Source organism: Ciconia boyciana, chromosome 11, assembly GCF_034638445.1.
Source record: "Ciconia boyciana chromosome 11, ASM3463844v1, whole genome shotgun sequence".
Classification (NCBI taxonomy): domain Eukaryota; kingdom Metazoa; phylum Chordata; class Aves; order Ciconiiformes; family Ciconiidae; genus Ciconia; species Ciconia boyciana.
In genome coordinates, this window is record NC_132944.1 from 22,398,746 (window position 1) to 22,412,827 (window position 14,082).

At 55.6% G+C, this 14,082-nt stretch overlaps 1 protein-coding gene across 1 annotated transcript in view; it reads right to left on the bottom strand.

The window, feature by feature from the left end:
- Nucleotides 1-4,854: 4,854 nt before the first annotated feature.
- Nucleotides 4,855-14,082, bottom strand: part of NCKIPSD (NCK interacting protein with SH3 domain) — a 56,175-nt gene continuing 46,947 nt past the window's right edge. The window contains exons 9-13 of the mRNA XM_072876154.1: nucleotides 12,199-12,279; nucleotides 10,777-10,905; nucleotides 8,836-8,928; nucleotides 7,125-7,297; nucleotides 4,855-6,549 (exon numbers count right to left, since the gene is read on the bottom strand). Coding sequence (XP_072732255.1) covers nucleotides 6,346-6,549; nucleotides 7,125-7,297; nucleotides 8,836-8,928; nucleotides 10,777-10,905; nucleotides 12,199-12,279 — 680 coding nt within the window. The 3' untranslated portion in view covers nucleotides 4,855-6,345. The remainder of the gene's footprint in view (nucleotides 6,550-7,124; nucleotides 7,298-8,835; nucleotides 8,929-10,776; nucleotides 10,906-12,198; nucleotides 12,280-14,082) is intronic.

Below are 14,082 nucleotides of genomic sequence, written 5' to 3' on the forward strand. Positions count from 1 at the left end.
GGGGTGCGTCCCCTCGTGTAAGGGCTGCGTCCCCTTGTGTGAGGGACACCCCGTCCCCATGTGAGGGCTGCGTCCCCTCATGTGAGGTCACCCCTGTCCCCGTGTGAGGGGTGCGTCCCCTCGTATGAGGGACACCCCATCCCCGTGTGAGGGTGCGTTCCCTCGTGCGAGGGCTGTCCCCATCCCCACGTGAGGGTCCCGTCCCTTTGTGTGAGGGTGGTGCCCATCTCCGCGTGAGGGACGCATCAGCCGTGCCAGGCACTGCATGGGGTTGCTGCCACCACGTGTGGCACACCTGCCCCGGTGCGCGGTGTGCCCACCCTCATGTGAGACGTGCCTGCCATTGCGCAGAGCGCGCTGGCCCTTACAGGAGGTGCGCCAAGCCATCGCGCAGGGCGCAGGCGCTGCCAGGCAGGGCACGCCAGCCTGTATCGGAGGGGCAGCCGGCAAGCTGCCTGCCGGCACAACCCGCCTCCTCCAGCCGGCTCGTGACCCCCCTCCATGGCCACCCCTCCAGGCACGCAGAGCCCAGCGGTGCCAGCTCTGGCGATGGCTGCCGGTGACACGTCCCAGCCTCCCCTTGCCCTGGCACGCCATGGTGCAGGCTGGTGCTTGGCCGCTGGGACGTGATGAGGGGCCGCGTTCCAGCCAGCCCCTAGTCCCGCCTAGTGCCGCAGGGACGCTCGTCTGTGCCTCAGGTGGGGGTCCCGCGGCTTCTGGACGCCGGTCCTCAGCGCACACCTCCGCTTACACCCACCGCCGCCCCTGCTGTGGCACCACCGACGTGCCCGGTGGCAAGCAGCGCCCCTGTGCCACCGCCAGCATCCCCAGGGCCAGGCTGCTTCGCCAAGGCCACCAAGAAGAGACCGTGGGGTCAGCCGTCCTGCCGCTAGCAGAAAGGGCGAGGCAGGAGAGCACCAGCGTTTTGGCAAGAGGCGCTGCCGATGCTTTGCAGCCCTAACGGCTCCCTCTGCCCGCTCGTGTCCATCTGCAAGCGGCACCAAGTTCGGCGTCTTCAGGGGTGGCTTTTTGACGCGTGCATGAGAAAGGGCTTCTCCTTGCCCCACAGCGCCGGGCGGTAGCTCTCCCAGGCGCTGCCCAGGCACCTGCAGCAGCGTCACAGCCCCTGCCGCTCGGCTCCACCACCCACGGGCACCCGTCCGTGTGGCAGGGATTTAGCTGGCCCGCTCCTGTGCCCCGATGCAGACCTCAGCCACCAGGTGAGGCATCAGCACTGGGGAGAAAGCTGCAGGTTTTTCTTCCAGCATCCATGAAAAAAACCCCCATTTTTCCAAGGAAAATTCAGTTTGGGGCCCTTGCATCGGGATGGTTCATTAGTGCATCAGCCTTGCAACTTAGCCGTTGGTTTGATCTCAATCAACTCATATCGCAGTCTAATCCACCGAAGCTTGTAATAGGTTTAGGAATAACAGGGGTTTACGTCCTCGTTAGCCTTCAGTGCGCTGCAGCGGCGGAAACGTCCTCACCCGCGTCCTGTTGAAGAAGAGGGGAGCCCGAGGCACGGCGGCTGGGGGGCGTGCTAGGGAAGAAAGAGCCATGTCGGGGAGGAAAATAGAGTAAATCTGGGAGATGGGGGAATTTAGGATGGGGTAGGGAAGGCAGGGAGTACACAGGACACGCAGCGCCTCCATGCACATCCCAGCTCCAAGGGGGCTGCGGGAGTCCCCCGTGCCGCTGTGCTGGAGGGACTGCGGTTTAGGGTGGGTGGGTTGGGGAGCAGGGGGACACCCCCTGCCAACACCGCAGCCAGGCTGGGCACCGCCAGCACCCCTTGTGCAGCACCTAGGTAGCTCCCAAAAAGACACACGGGTGAACAGCAGGATGGATTCGCACCGGAGACGGCGCTCCTCTGCTTGCTCAGCCCTCGCTCCCGGCACCGCAGGAACCACGCGTGCTCTCCGACACTCCTGGGGAGCCGAACACGCTCCCACCCTGCGGGAAACCTAACGAGGCTGTGCAAGGTCCCTCGGCAGAAATTTGAGTGGGTGCTTTGGACAGCGCAGGCCATCTGCATAGCGAGGAGGTCAGAGGAGACGTGTTGACCCCTGGGCACGGCGGGTCTGGGGACCTCGAGGCGGTCCAGCCACCACTGCTGCGGCAGTGCCAGGGCATCCCAAACGCTGCTGCCGCAGCGCTGAATCCTGGCATCACCAGTGCTTTGCCTCTGCCCAGTGCCCTGTGTTCCTGTGCTCCCCCGCCAACCGTGACCGCCACCGGCTCTCACCCGGCTTCGGTTCCACCGATGGTGACAGACGGTCCCCTATCAATTATCGTTAGTGTAAACCGGGGTGGGGAGAGCGCATGCTGCCTACTGATTTAGGGTTTGACTGCAAGCAAGCTCCCACTCCCACGGAAACGGGGCGAGCACGGAGTCCAAGTGCAGGGTGCGCAAATGCACCCGACGGGTCCCCAAACCACCTTGCGCCATCCTCCTGGCCGGTGCCTCCCTTCCATCACCGTCACCCGTGCAGGAGCTGAGGCCTGGCCGCCGCCTGGGCAGCGGCAGGGTGGGCAGAGCAGGCAGGGCTCATCCTTGCCCCGGTGCCTGGGCTGGGCACACATCTCAGGGTCACCATGGGAAGTAGCAAGTGGGCCCTAAAGCGCAGCTCGGCACGTGCCGGAGAGAAGTTCCCGTGGTGCCTACACAATGCCGAGGGCTGACACCTGGTGGGTGTGGATTTCTAAGCCTCCGGAGAAGCTGGCGTGTTAATTTATAAACCCCGTAGGATTCCTGAACATCGATAATCTGCTGTGATTAACTCCTCAGCCACCACAAAACGCCTCCGGCTTGGCCGGTCCAGCACCAGCACCGATGGGGCTGTGGCTGTGCCAGCCGTGCCCTGCGGGGATTTACGTTCTCCCCCTCCAGGCCCTCGTGCACCCACCTGAGCCCTCCCGGCACCGTTAGGCTAATGCCGACCGGCAGAGCGGCCTCAGCCCTGCGCGCAGCTCACCCAAGAAACCTCATCTAATAAAGGGCAGAGCAGCACCCGCGTGTGACAGGAACACGCCGGCTTCGCACGAGTCCCCGCCGCTGGCTGGGTTATACATCCCACCTCCTCAAACTGGGGATTTGCCGTCAAGAAACCCAATCAGGAGAGAGGCGATGCTTTTAAAAAATTATGAAGGCTTTCAAGTTTATTTGTTCTAATTACCCATCTGACAGCTCAGAGGAGGAGGAGAAAATCATCAGGGTATTACTGCCACAAAATAGTTGTAATCGAATCATTCCAGACAATAAAGCAGAGGCGCAGGTCACAGGCAGCGCATCGCTCCCCCCGTGCCAGCCCCCCAACACCCCTCACTGCCACACCACAATAAAAACACACCGATACAGGGAGATACGGCTCTAATAGCGGCCTGTTACGGCTAACGGCAACACAAGCGTGTTATCTGTGCCTGTCACCCGTGCGCAGAGCAGGAACCGCTGAGCAGGCTTGGGGATAATGAGTTTACACGCTGCAGTTTGATTCCCTGCGACGTGCGAAGGCTTCTCCTGGGCAGGGGGTGCAGCTCTCCCCCGGGACCCCCCACGGCAGGCTGCCCCCCAGCTCTTCCAGCCCTGGCTGCGGTGACAGCACAGCGGTGGAGCAGACGGGGTGACGCTCACTGTGTAGCTGGGACGTGGGGTGAGCAACCCCCAGGGACAGCGATGGCTCAGGGATGCTGAAGGGAGCCGCCAGCTCTGCCCACCCAGGTGCAGCCCGGCCGGGGCTCTGCCATCCCCCCGTGGCACGCAGGGTGCTGTCACGAAAGGCTTTGCTCCCGGCTAGCAGAGCCACGGGTCATGCCCGCTTGCCCCAGCCTGGCACAGCGAAGCCTGGGCTGCGTCACCGAGAGCAAGCGCCGGAGGAACATCCCACCGCTGCCGTGGGGCACAAGCCGAAAACAAGCCCCGGCAGCACGCAGAGGCAAGCCGAGGCTGGCTCGGGGGGATGCGTAACCACGCACTGCACAGAGCGAGGGGCACAGGAGAGCCACCGCAGAGTGGGCACCCGTGACTGTTGGCAGCCCTCACGTAGCGCGATTCCCCCCTTCAGGTGTGCAGCCTGACACGCTGCAAGGTCACAAGCCCGGCCTCTGAAGGACACTGGCCAAAGAGGCAGGAGCTGGGACACAGCCCTGGCCCCGTTTCTGCAGGCAGCTGTGCTTGATGCAGCCCCCATGTCTGCGGGGGGCACAGCCTGTGCCTGGCATTTACGCCCCTACTCTTGGCCGGGGCTGTAGCCCCCCGCCCGGCTGGCTGCCCCCAGCACGCAGCCAGGAGCGGAGACCGACTTCCCGGCTCGGCACAGGGAATCGTGCTGACCGACTCAGTGCTTTACCAAGCACCCGCTGCCCTGCCACCGTACGCACCCCCCGGCCATCCAAGGGAACCCCCAAAGCAGCACGCGCGGGGCTGAGGTTTGGGAACAGACATCCGCAGCCAAAGCGTGATTCATTAGCACTCGATACAGACCGTTAAACCCTTGCCGTGGGGCTTGCTGCCTCGGCAGCTCTGCTGGGAGCCAGCCGAGGCTGCGCGTGCCTTGCGGGAAGCAAACTGCTGAGCCCCGCTCTGCCAGACCCTTAATCTGGAGCAGCAACGCTGGGCAGGCCCACGGCGGTGATGGCTGTGCCCCTTGCAGGGGCTGCTGCCCTCCAGCACTCCTCGTCTGCCAGCAACGTGGTAGGAAAATGCAAGGCAAGAAGCTGCGCGTGGGAAAACGGCTGCGTTGATCCCACGCGAGGGCCAGCACCCAGTGCTTTGCCTTCGTGGGTAGCAAGCACCCGAGCCGCCCCCACCCCTTCGGTCCCCCCACAACAGGACGGGGCAGGCAGGTCTACGTTCACAGAAGTCCAGTTTAAGACATCTTTATTCCTCTGCACGTTACACTTAGTGTTTAAGAAAATACAGGATCCCTTTTGCCATTCATACATTTTTACAGGGGAAAAAAAATAGGTTTCTCTGCGAGGGCGGTTATTAAGCTTTGGGTGTTCCCAGGCGGACTTCAGGGGGTCCTCGCCCCCTCTGGCTGCCAGGCCAACCCCCTCCGTTCCTGAGCATCACTGCCCCAGTGCCCAGAGCCCAGGCCTGCAGAGCAGAGCTTGTGTCATCGCCTCAAGCTAAAAAAAAAAAAAAAAATAATACAGTGCCCAGTATTTCCAGTTCCACTTTCCAAGAGCTCCTACACTGGATACTGCGAAGGAAGAGCTGGGGACAGGGAGTGAGCAGACTGCGCGCACGAATATCTAAGAGACCTACGTTAGTGTGTGACTACCTGTAACAGGGAAACAGGTTAATCCCGTTTGCTAGAAACCTAGAGGAAATATAACTAAGGGTTCCCCACACTCGTGCATAGTCACAAACAGCTACTGGACACCAGGCTCACGCTGCCTCTGAGCGCTGCTACGTGGAGAGGGAGGGCAGCGAGGCAGAGCTACTATGAAGCTGAAGGCAAGAAATCCACACGCTTCACGAACAGAGCGCGCCTGCCCGCACGCAGCCCCTCGGCTCGGGGCCCCAGGGCAACGCTGCGAGAGAGGTGGCGAGCGGCAGCTTTCGCTTGGCAGGACAGGTCTTTGCGCCGTGTCCGGGCCAAAGGCTTCCTAAGGGCAGCGTCACCCACGCGGTCATAACTTCTAGGCTGCCACAGTGTGCAAGAAATTCGGATTTAAACGTCACTATAGAAAGCAGATTGATAAAAGCAGCTGTTGGGATAAGACCTCTGTGACCCTAGGTGGGCTGCTACCCAGAGGCAGAGCTGAGGGCCAGGAGGGAGCGAAGGGCTCACTAGACAAGGCGTTAGACGGCGAGCGAGCTACCTCCCCTTGGCAGGGCTGCAGCACATTGGCACTAGCAGCAGAAAACAAAACGGATGTTACGAAAGCTTCTTCCAAGCACCAGCGGACTCCACTTGGTCACTGCGGGGAGAGATGCACATGGAAAAGAAGTGATACTCTAAGGCAAAGGCCTTTCGCTTCGGGACCTCGGGACACCAGCGCGGCTAAACACCCCCTCCCACCCCGGCTGCTAAGTCCCTCGCAAGCTCTCTGCCCTTCCCGCTGACACCAGCTGCCTCAATACCTCCTGCCCGAGTCTTGCAGGCAAACCACGCGCCAGCGCCCACCCCCTCCGACTTCCCCCGAGCACCAGGCCCCGGGGGCACCCCTGCCCTTTCTGCTGCTGGCCTCTCTAAAGGGCCGGTGAACGCTGTCCCAACCTTAGGCCTCGCACGGAGGGATATAAGGTATGAGCTGTACTGGAAGGGAATGGGGAGAAAGTGTCAACAAGAGACATCGTTGATCCAAGTGGTTCAAACTCCAGTCCAAGCCGAGGGGCGGTTAGCTGGTACCGGGAGAGATTTCTGGGAACTCCTTATAAATCTCCAAGATGATCAGTTTGTCCATCTGGCACTGCTGGCCCTCCTCCTCCTCCCCCAGGATGCGCTGCAAGATGCCCTGCAGGTCGGAGAGGCGGTGCTGGTGCTGCAGATAGGGCGTGGAGCGGATGATGGCGTGCATCAGAGAGAGATACTCCATCCTCAGCTGCCAAGTGGGAGGGGAGACAAAACACAGAGCACAATGAAAGATTTAAAGTGAGATAAACAAGCGTGCCAGCCTCCATTACAGCATGAGCGCAGGAACAGCTGCTGCTGCACCACCAGCCAGAGCGCGACTCCGGGGGCACCTGCTTTTCCTTGAGGCTCATTAGTAGCTATGGAAAACTCTGCTTTTCCCACAGCAACCCAGTGCTGCCCTTCGCCTGCTCTCAAACACGCGCACGTCCCCTGCCTCTGGCGATACCAAGACAGAGAGATCCCTCCTACTTCTGTTACTCACAGAGGGTCCCTCTTCCCAAAGGTCCCTGGACAGAAGGGTGCAGACCACCAGAAGCCTGGCAGATCTTTCTTCAAACACGCCTTTCTACTGCTGTGTGGCGGCCAGGATAAATCTCCCCTTCCTCCTCAGCCCCCAAGGTTGATTTGAGCACCCAGAAATGTCATGCCCACCCCAGGACTCCACTCTTGCCTGCACCAGCAGGCCCCATGGAGGGCCAGGAGAAAGACCGCTGCTTTGGGACTGTGCTCCCTTCCCCAGTGCCTATGGGTTACTGTGAGCACCTTATCTCCTGGGGAGAGATCAGCAATCTGCCGCACCAGGATGTCTATCAGGACCATCATGTCCGTGTGGTAGAAGATGCTGGCCGTATCCTTGCTGGCAAAGATGTCCTGCAGAAACTTCAGCACTGAGTGCGGCGGCTGAGGCTGGTGCTTGAAGATACAAACTGGATCATCTGGGGGAGGCAGAGAGACCGTGCTAAGCCACAAGCTCCCCGCTGCTCACCTCCTCCATCCCTTCATTACACCCTACAGGCTTTGGAGAGGAGGGCTGCCCCTGGCCTCGGCCAGCCTCTCCCTGCCCGGGGCTGGCTTTTGTGCCTTGCACAAAGCTGCGTAATCAAGACGGCAGCTCTGCAGGGTACCAAGCAGAGACCAAACTCATTAGCATTAGCATTAATCATTGTTTATGTTTCACCTACCATCCCAGGTGAGAGCTCATTAGCACATTGCCTCTCAGTGCCTCTCAGTGCCTCCCCTTTTTGCTCAACAGCTACCACTCGTTTTCTCCCTGGTTTATTAAGTCTGGTCCAATGACCCCTCTGAAAAGCCCACCAGAGCCTGTACCAGAAACGAGCTTTCACCACAGAGACCAGGCTAGTACCATCCCGGAAACAAGGAAAGAAACACCTCCAAGTTTAAATGAGCCATCACATCCTCTTCTCTTCCAAAACATGTCCCTGCAGACCCCAAGAGGGGCTTGGGACACTGCAGGCCCCCCCAGCAGTTGTCAGGAAGGCGGGCAAAAGAGAAGCATCTTCATTAGGTTGTGCCCCCCCCCTTTCTTCCCCTAGCCCCTCGCAGTAAGGTGATCCCTGCAGGGAATCTGGCAGGGAAAGGGCTAAACAAAGGCTTTGGGAGGAGGCCAGACCGAAGAGCACTGAGATGCCGGCTGTCCTCGAGCTGATACAGTGTGGAGACAGTGATTTGCAACCCCAAAGAGAACTAAAGCCAGAGTAAGATGAGCTGCGAGCATCACAGGATGAGTTATTTACCAGCAAATCAACAAAGTGAATCTCAGGCAGCAAAGCTCCTGTGCTCCAGAAGGTATTAGAAAGCACAATAGTGGCATGCAGCACAGGCAGAAATACCTGGCGCCGCTCTTCCTGCGGAGATCTCCAGCTTTCTAGCAATCTGCTTTGCAAAAGCTCTACACATACAGTGGATTTCATTCTACGCCTGGAGCAGACACAAAGCTAACCCTCTGCCGGCAATTCTGAAATGGGAAGTTCCACTCTAAGCAGCATTTTGGAAGGCAAGACCTCCCTCCGGATCCGTCCCCCGGGGCAGATAATTGCCAGCACAGGCTGAGGTTTGTGTGCCAGCGCTGATGGAGCCCTGTCTGTCCAAGGACAGAAGTGGCCCAGGACCAGCTTTCCCCCCAGACAAGAGCTTGCCTACATTGCAGCCGGCCATGCCACAAGATGGGGCTGATCTGACCCAGAAGTACAAGGGGACCAGTTTGCATGGAAATGCCAACCCAGAGGCCCCTTCTCTCTTCCTAGATGCCACCAGCATCACTTTATTCTTTGTGCAGCTCCATCCTCAGCAATGCAGCCTGTCACCCCCACAAACTCACCAGGAAGCAGCACGTCCTGCCTGAGCCGACAGCTCCTCGGCTGCCGGCATCCCCGACACATCCCAGCCCTTAACTCCCCGAGCCACCATTAGCTGCACCCCCTGCCAGGCGTGTAACGGTGCTGCAAACACTCACCTCCCCTGTTCAGCAGCAGCAGCAGCTTTTCTGTGAAAGTCTTGACATTCGAGTGCTTGCTTATTGTAGTCATGATCACACTGTGTTCTGGAACTAAGGGAGAAACCTGTTCAGCACATCCCTTTGTTTCCCAAAGACCACAGTAAGAAGAAATAGCGGAGGGCTCCTCTTTCCTATCAGTGCTCTGGGGAGTTTTGCAGAACCACAGTCTTTAGGGCTATGAAAAGTTTCAGCCCCACAGAGTGGGTGGGCAGGGAGAGGGAAGATGAAATAAATCGGGAAACAACACATGAAGCACTTGGGACTTCGTGCTTTCTATGTGCATCTGATTGACAGGCAGGATCCAGTCCAGCCAGCCAAATACTGCGAAATACCTTACAAAAGCTTTATGTTGTAAACTCCACTCTCTAGTATCTTCATACTTCGTATCGGCAGCGCCCTGCTGGAATCTACTACCTTCTCACAAGAAGGGACGGCCAGGTCCCAGGAGCATGCCAAGTTGTTCTTCTTGGCACTCGGGATGGGGCTGTGCAAGGGGAGGTGCTGAAGACTTCTTCTAGGAGATGTCCCCTAGCTGCTTTGGGGGTGATTTCTCGTAATTAAAATATGTTCACCGAATCAGGCTTTATGCATGTGTGTGAGTGCGCATGCTCAGAAACATCCAAACAGCACAGCGTGGCTATTTCTATGGCAGAGGGTTGGCAACCCTGTGATATTTCACAGGGTGTGAAGTGCTTTAGGATCCTTCACATTGAAAAGCATCAACATAATATGTTTTTAAGAGAGTTTTTGAACTAACGCTGCATCACCGAACTGTACGATAGATGAATCTTGCAGACAGAGGAATAAAAATTCGATCCACTAATAAGCAATCTGAACATCATTTACCATGTTCTTAGCATCAGAGAACAAGTCACTGCTCTCGGCTGCACCCCAGGTGGGCAATAATCCCCCAGAAACACACTGCCTGTCATGCGTTATCGCCTAATTACTGCAGCCAGGAGGTATATGGGTAACTGTGAGAAGGGGTAAGGAATGAAAGCAGCAGAGACCATACTTAATCTCTGTGCAATCAACTTGCACATGAAATAAGAAACTTTCACATAAATTTTAATGAAGCGCGACTCAAAATAACAGGTAAATTATTGGACACGTCCTTGGTGCTTTATCCTCCCCTCTCTCCACGAAGCCAAGGATAAAGCCATGAAGCAGAACAAGAGGAAGTAATTAACTAAAGACAATTGGCGCAACAGGAGATTTGGGGTTAAGGAGTGGCCTCTCTCAGCAGGACCTGGAACTACTCTCCAGTCTTCCAACAACAGGCTTCAAAACTCGCAGGCAGCAAACGCCCTTCTCTGGGGACCAGCCGTGCGGTCTGTTCTCAGGGAGCTCAGCAGGGGAGGGAGGACAGAGAACGAGGGCGCTCAGGAGAGAGCCCAGCTCAAGCCAACACTGAAGAGCCTGGCCCCAACACATGGGCATTGAATGAGCTTCAAAAGGTGCAGCTGGGAAGCAGAAGGTTTGTCAAGACCTACAGAAGGCAGAGGACTTTCCTTCTGGACTGGTACCGAGAAATGCCTGCTGAAGCATTTTCTTCTCCCAAATCAGCTGTGCCTACGAGTTAACCCCACTCATGTTCTGCAAGTGCAGCCCAGCAACTGCTTTGATCCAGGCAGTGTGGAAGTACAGAGAGAAATCCGCTGGGCTTCACCGAGCTGCTGTGCCCCAGAGGGTCAGCTGGTTGAACACAGGCTCTCAGGCTGTTTTTTTCCCCAGGGTTTTGCACAATATTTAAACGCAGTGTATTGCCAGAGGCTAGGGGAGCCGGAGAGGTTATCGCAGCACCATGAAGTTCCAGTGAGATTCTCCCTCCCCATTCTTCACATCGTTGCTGCTCAAGACCACTGAAATCCTGCCAGGGCAGAGCAGCACCAAACTGACCTGGAATGTGGAGATTGAAGGCCAGAAGGACGTTGACAAATAAGTCAGGCAGCTGGTCGGTGGTGTCCGAGGGCAGCCCGTCCTCAATCACATCCAGCAGGAACTGCACAAACTGAGAGTTGAGATGTTCTGCGCAAGGAGAAAGAGGAGCATTTACAGCACAGGGAAAATAACCCCAGCAACAAGGGACCACGCAAGCCACTTCTCTGTGCTTTTATGCTTAAAAACCATTAGTGGAGTGCCAGTGTCAGCCTCCAAGGAGTTAAAAACCTTGCAAGCAGACTAGACAGACCACTGAAGTGTCTTTGTGCAAGAGACAAGCGGCTCGGAGAACTATCCACAGTGCAGGCGAACGCTGAAAGTTGGTCCCCAACTGTCAATGTTTTTTGGAGACCAAATCCTGCTCTAGCTGTTGTTCCAGCACCACTGCTGCCAACGAAGGCTTCAGGTAGGAAGAGATTTGTATTCTTGACCACTGGTTTAATCCATCTATTTGAAAAAAAAGTAATCATCCAGATCATTAGTAATAACCCATTTTTCAATTCAGCTATTAGGAAAGCTCAGGAGCTCATGCAAATAAGTCCACCTGCAGGAAATAATGGCCAGGGTTACATGAGGAGAGAAAAGCAGGCGGCATGGCAGGCTCATTCCACAGTCTCTACTGCACCGGCTTAAATCTTGTATGTGTTTACCAGGGTGTTACGGTGAAGCTGCTGAGGAGATGCTTATAACAATCTCCACTGCATTTCTAGGAAAACTGAGCCCGGAGTGTCCCAAATATGGGGAATCCAACATGGCCAGGGGAAGCAGCAGGCAGGCAGTGCTTTCTGGCTGAAGGTTGGAATGAAAGGACAACGGATAAACGAGGTAGGTCTGGCACGTCCGCACTTCCCTGTTGACTGCAATACCCTTAATCACCTCCACCTTCCTTAAGAGCTTGAAATACACAGGGCTGCACCGTCCCGTTAGAAAGGAGACCAGAAAGAGGCCACATTATACAGCTGATGGCTTTAGTGGGTGTTCATGGAGTGACCTGGGCTCTCAGCCTCATCGGCAGACAGAACGTCTCCGAGGCAAGTAAGAGGTGCGTGCTTTCACATAGGGCAGAGGTAAAACAAAATGCCCCTTAGCCACGGCAATGGGCAAATCCACCTCTTCTGCAGCGTGCCATCAGTCCTCCACCGCTCTAACCCAGATCTGTGCTGCTCTCTCTGGAAATCTGGCATCTCAGCCCAGTGTTTCAGCAGCCAGGCTCTGTTGATGAAGAGCAGACCCTACTCTTGCCCTGCTCATGCTGGGCTTTCCCCTAGCTGTCCCTTCCCTTAGCTGTCCCCACCTTGGCCACCAGGAAAGGTCCCCTCCCCAGGTGTCCCACCATCATGTCTGCTGTCCCACCAAGCCGTAAGCATAAGCTGCTCTTACCATAGTGATGATATGGCAGGGGCTCCCCCATGGAGAACATCATGGCCAGCACCAGTGCGGAGTAGCACATCTTTTGATGATCTGCAAGATAAAGGTCCTGCCATTAGTTCTTCTGAGGATGCAAAACACTGTTCCCCAGCTGCAGCTGGGAAGTCACACATTTAATACAGACATTTAACACTGGTTAGACTGCTCCTCGTTTCTGTATTTACGGAGCTATAAGGGTGGTTTTCCCCCTGTTTAAGCACACGGCACACCTTCTGTGCCATGCGTTTCCAAAGCGATTTAAAAATAATCACAACAAGAATGCTCGATGATTTTTTTTTTTTTTTTCCCCCCTCCACTTATGAGGATGTGGGCAAACTTGATCTGAATGATTAAAAGCCTCCCCTGCGCAGTCCCAGGACACATCCCATAGTTATGTAATTACTGAACCCAGAAAAAGCATCCATCTGGCCACCTTGAAATACCGCCTGTTCCAACCTACACCACCCCCGGACAGTTATGCTGCTTGTTACCGTCTCTGCACTGCTCTACTTTTGCTACCTCAGCTCTGCCTGGAGGTAGAAGAGGTCTCTGGGGGGACCAGATCCCTGCTCATGACTCAGGCCGTGCATCTGCCCACCTCCCAGGCCACACGTCTCCAGCATTAATACGTCCCGCAGCCTGCTAGTCCAACACAATTTTTGCTGGCAGCAGCTATACGTGAATACTCCCCAGAACCACAGCCGGTGCCTTTCCTGAATTTTAATTAATGGATACACCTCAGTAGATATTTGCAGAAGAAAAAAAGAAAAAAAAAAGTCATGGAATAGGATCTATGTCATAATAAAATGTAGTCTCTGTCCAGTTCGGCAAGTCCGAGGACAATAGGAAAAGGAGTATTATTTTTATGAAGTAGGTTACCACACATACTGGGTAAATAAAGTTCCAGCTACATCCGCCGGAAAGAGCGTGGGGGCACTCGTTACAAGAAACTGAGGGTGCATTTATAAAAGCCTGACCACTTTTCATTAGAGGAGAAAGTCCCTTCAACGTACGATGCTTCTCCCAGCAGTACTGCTTCCCTGGACAACACGTGCTGGTTCCAGTTCCCCCTCCAACCCTTTAAGACATTTTTCACTTCTCTATGCACAAATCGATCCATCTCTAAGCACCTGCACCCTGCAGTTTGCTTTTACTGCACAGGCTGACGCCTTCGCTGTCACCGGATACTCCCGGACTTGGCCAAAGGGCTTGTAACACTTGGCAGCTCTCAGGTTTACTGTTAGCGCGGGGGAAAAAATGCTAGAGAATCATTCCAGCCTCGTGCCCCTGGAAAGTCAGCTCTGCGAGCAAAGCCTCTATAAAAAAAAGAACATGCAGACTTTGTCAGAACTCCTCAGATGCCTGAGTTTTCAAACAGCAAATACTTTGAGTAAAAACAGACCATTTGGGGCTTAACTAGAGATACTACAGCATTAACAAGATTAAGAGTTTGTAGGAGAGCACTCTAGACCATGTGGCAGCAAAGGAAAGCTGGAAACTGCTGTTTACTCTTGGTAAACAAAGAGTGAGGATATTCAATGACTTAAATATAATTCATCCTTATATAAGCAGCTCTCAGCTATAAGGCGTCAGTGATGCCAAAGCTCACTGTAACAGAAAAAGAACCTGACAAACTGTTCACCCCACGATTTCTTCATTCTTTCCTCCACAGCTTCAGGAGCTGGGTATCAGAGGCAGCGTACTGCGGTAGGTAGGCATAGGGCCCTGCCGTTCCCACGTTCCTAGAAACCCTTTCGTGAACAAAACATTTTCTCTCATCACATCAGGAGCAATGAAATAATGGTCTGAGAACCAGAAGCCAGTGAGAAACATGGGGTTGTAGCAAATACGGAAGAA